This window comes from Monopterus albus, unplaced genomic scaffold (genome assembly GCF_001952655.1).
Source record: "Monopterus albus unplaced genomic scaffold, M_albus_1.0 scaffold12.1, whole genome shotgun sequence".
NCBI classification, from domain to species: domain Eukaryota; kingdom Metazoa; phylum Chordata; class Actinopteri; order Synbranchiformes; family Synbranchidae; genus Monopterus; species Monopterus albus.
This window is the reverse complement of record NW_018127892.1, coordinates 6,288,742-6,293,043: the sequence shown is the minus strand read 5'-3', so window position 1 is coordinate 6,293,043 and position 4,302 is coordinate 6,288,742. Positions and strand designations below refer to the sequence as shown.

The window sequence follows — 4,302 nt, the reverse complement described above, 5'->3', positions numbered from 1 at the left end:
GCCCTTGGGAAAACCTGGCACCAACATTACACAACCCGAACACCAACGGTTCAGTTTATTCAATTTTATTTGTATAGGACCAAATCACAACAAAAGTCATCTCAGGACACTTTACAAAGAAATAATAATATTATTATTGTAAAGGGAAAAACCCAACAAATCCCCTTTGAGCAAGCACTTGGCAACAGTGGGGAGGAAAAACTACCTTTAATGAGAGAAACCTCCGACAGACCCCGGCTCTTGGTGGGCGGCCTTCTGCCTCGACCGGTTGGGGTGAGTGGATAGAGGAGAGACAAAAGAAGAAAAGCAACAAGACACAACAAACACTGGGCAGATTGATGTAACAAACACTGGGCAGATTGATGTGACCAGTGACTGCTTTTCAGAAACATACAGCTCCAGAGCCAGCACTACCTGTAGGGAGAGAGAGAGGACACGCTACAGGAGAGAGAAAGCACAGTTAATGACATGTAATGCTGGTATATAGACCTTACAGATGCATGGAGAGGGGGAGAGAGAGAGCGAAGAGGAACACATAGCATCATGGGGGACCCCCAGCAGCCTAGACATATGGCAGCATAACTAAAGGAAGGCTCAGGGTCACCTGAGCCAGCCCTAACTATAAGCTTTAAGTTTTAAGTCTAGTCTTAAAGGTAGAGAGGGCGTCTGCCTCCTGATCTGAGACTGAGAGCTGGTTCCACAGGAGAGGAGGTGGATAGGTAAAGGCTCTGCCTCCCATGCTACTTCTGTGGACTCTAGGAACCACAAGTAGACCTGCACTCTGAGAGCGAAGTGCTCTGTTGGGATGATAAGGGACTATGAGGTGTTTAAGATACTGTATAATGGAGCCTTGTCATTAAGGCCTATAAATCTGCTAAGCTAACTTATAAAAGTGTCAAGTTAAAATTTGTCACAAATGTATACCTGTAAATAGCACTAGATAATTTGCTTAAACAGCTGAGGGCTGTTTTCTGCAACTGTTACTCAAGCAAGAGTAAATTGTAAACTTGTTTGGTGAATATTTTCTGCCATGAATTTGGTGCAAGATGTAGCTCGTTTGAATGTTACTCAAGTGATAATTATGTAGATATTTTATGTATGTAGACTGTATTTATTTGAAAATGCACCAAGAAAAATAAAAATCACAATCTGGTGAAATAATTAGTGTCTTTATTTGAAATAAAACCATATTTAGCTGTGCATCACTTTCGTGTCTGACATCGATTGCAGTATTATTTCCACTTGCCATGTCGGACTGTACATTCTGCACATTCTTTAAGCTCTCACTCCAGACAAAGAAGAGGTAGCCAACAATTCTCCATCCAGCAAATCAGACATGAACATGAAAAAAAGGGTTTCGAAGGCACGGATCTGTACATTCTGGAGACTACTATTGCTATAATTTCTGCCAAGACATCAAACAGTACTGTCATGTAAAGGCATATATGTAGGAATCATTCATCAGTGTAGTTCAAATACAAAGACAAGGCTGGTTATTACTGATACTGAGTTATTACTGTTCCTCTGGTGATTAGCTTTTGATTATCTCTTGGTTTTTATTTTATAAATACAACACAATAATCACAGTGATCAAAAATCTGAAATTGTTATTATAAGAGTCTTTCTGTGGAAGTTTCTTGCATAATATTTTAAACAATGTGTACAGGCTAACCACAGGAGGGAGAAAACTACTACAGCATAGCCTGTAATATGACTTATATACAGTACAGTGTAGCTGCTTATTTTGATTCATTGCTGGTTTTCTAAAACAACACCTCTTTAAAGCAGCAATAGGGGCCCTGTCTTCTTAGGGACTGGCCAGCCAGCTGATATTCAACTGCAGTGAGCAAAACAGGAGGAATGTTATTTGTTTGATTTAACCATCAACCATTTTAACCTTTATTTATCTGATGAGGTCAGAATTCATACTTATGACCTGCAGGAATGTCATGCAAGTTAAAAAAAAACAGATTATTGCAAATATATTTAAATGAGAGAAATATTACACTCCTATTTCATCAGGATGAATTTGGAACAGCTGTACAAGTTCATGATCTGCATCACACAGCATTAGGTTAAACAAAACCAGGTGTAAGGATTAAAAAAAGGCCAGAGAACCGTTTAAAAACACTATACTTTTCTCTGCATTGCAAGTACAGTATATTAAATAAAGCTCAACCCACATTTCATCAAGTATGGTATAACTCAAGATGATCAACACATTTTCATTATTTTCCAGTACCTTAGTGTCAAAATAAATACATTTGCTCATATAAAGACATTTTCCTTGCTTGTTATTACATAATATAAGTTCAGAGACAATTTTCCAGCATTCTCCGACAATATTGACTCTGAAACTAAAAAGTGCGCATGCTCTCTGACATCATAGAGATGACTCTCGGTACACAGTGACAACAATACAAACACACAAATCAAATACAACTGGGTCCCTAGTGTTCTTCCAGCAGTCGTTACCTTACACTGGCTTGGCCGAATTAAGGGCTTGCAGGATAGTGGGTTTCTCCTCTATGACGCGGACCAGCAGGTTGTCGATGTACTCTTCAAGCTCAACAATCTTGGCGTCCTTCCTGGACAGGTCGGTTTGCTGTTTAACCACCAGTGTGATCAACTCTTCCTGTGTCAGCTGAGTGAAAGGTCCACTTTCCACAGTGTCTGCCACCTGATGGAAATAAAGTGAAGTATATGCATTTTAATTAAAACATCATGTCTGATTTAATTACAGTAAGTACACAGTGAACAGTTAAAGAACTATACACTTTAGAATGCTCTTTCAGAGATGCAGGGTTACATTTAACAATACTTCAAAAAAAATAAAAAATCTTCTCACTTGGTCTAGTTATCAGGTTTTCCAAGGCTTTAAACACGCTGTTATCAGCCAGAGATGTAGTTTTTATCAGGCGTTAAATACTGAGCAAAACAAAGCTTGGTATTTCAGTGTTTTCAGAGTTGACTGTGACAAGGTTTCAGATGTGAAAGATTAAATCACTGGAAGCTGCTGGCTGTATATTACATTCTTTTGTAAATTAAATACTTAATTACAGAAAATGTTCTGGGGATTCATTCAAAAAAAAATTGTAAAAATGCATATTGTATGTTAAAGGCTGATAAAATATTTCATGTAATGCATCTTAGAATTCCTCTTGCAGGAAAATCCAATTAACTTGCTGGAAGGGAATAAGTGAAAACTGTTGGTGTCTGGTCCCAGAACATCATTTATGTCCACATGACAATACCTTAATCTTCCCTGGTGTGGTGTCCCGGCTCTTTCTCCCTTTCACAGCCGGGATGCTGGTGGTGTGCTGGCTCTCCAGTGAGCTTAGGGGTTTCACAGGATGAGGCCTGTAAGGAACGTGCATACATTATTCTAAAGATCACCTAAAGTACAACAATATGTGCAGAAACTTCACAGAAAATACTACTAATGTGAGCAGGAATAAGAGATGAAGCCATTCAATGTAGTGCTGTGTAAACCTTCCAAATCATTCCACTGTGAACCATGTGCAGTAGTCATAGATTCAATATGAGGAAAGGTGCCAAGAAATCAGAAGTTTTCAAAACAGTCACCAGCCAAGACAAATCCCAACACCTTATTTGCCTCCCAATCCAATAGCATATATGAAAAGCAGGTAAACCAGATTTCAGTCTAGATAAGCAGCCTGTTTGATCTCACCTGCGTAGCCCACCTCCACTGCTATTCTGAGCACTGACAGTCTGAACCTCAGAGGGTGACACCCATGCTCGCAACAGTGACTTTCCCCCAGATAAACCTCCTGCCTGAGATGCTGGTTCCTCCAAAACTACTGGGAGGGGCTCTGAGGAACTCAAAGCAGAGGGCATATTAAAAGGTTGAGCTCCGAATGGATCCTCTCCTCCAAACAAACTACTTTGTGTTTTCACATCAGCTTGAGGCTGTACTGTGACAGACTCATTCAGGACATCTCTTGCTGTGGTTACTGTTACTTCTTCTTTATATGCTGATTCATGTCCAGACATGGAACTTTTATTATGTAAGTGAGTTACTGATGGAAGCAGCTTTTTTGGTCTGGAATTCCTTCTTTGGAAAACAGGACTGGTTTGTTTTAAATTGTCATCTTTGTTCCTGTATTCACTGGGTTTGTCTGAATTACTGCTAATGAAGCTAGCGAAGGGATCGGACGGTTTCTGTTGACTGAAAATTTTGTCAAGATCACTTGATGGCGTTCCTTCCTTAGGTTTCTGCTCTTTTGGCAAGTTGCTAGTGAAAATATCATCTACATCTTGATTCTGCTTCAGCTGTGTCCC

At 39.7% G+C, this 4,302-nt stretch overlaps 1 protein-coding gene across 1 annotated transcript in view; it reads right to left on the bottom strand.

The window, feature by feature from the left end:
• Positions 1-1,154: 1,154 nt before the first annotated feature.
• Positions 1,155-4,302, bottom strand: part of rab11fip1a (RAB11 family interacting protein 1 (class I) a) — a 13,289-nt gene continuing 10,141 nt past the window's right edge. Inside the window, 2 exon segments of the mRNA XM_020590536.1 lie at positions 1,155-2,680; positions 3,255-3,360. Of these exon segments, the coding sequence (XP_020446192.1) occupies positions 2,477-2,680; positions 3,255-3,360 (310 nt within the window). The 3' untranslated portion in view covers positions 1,155-2,476.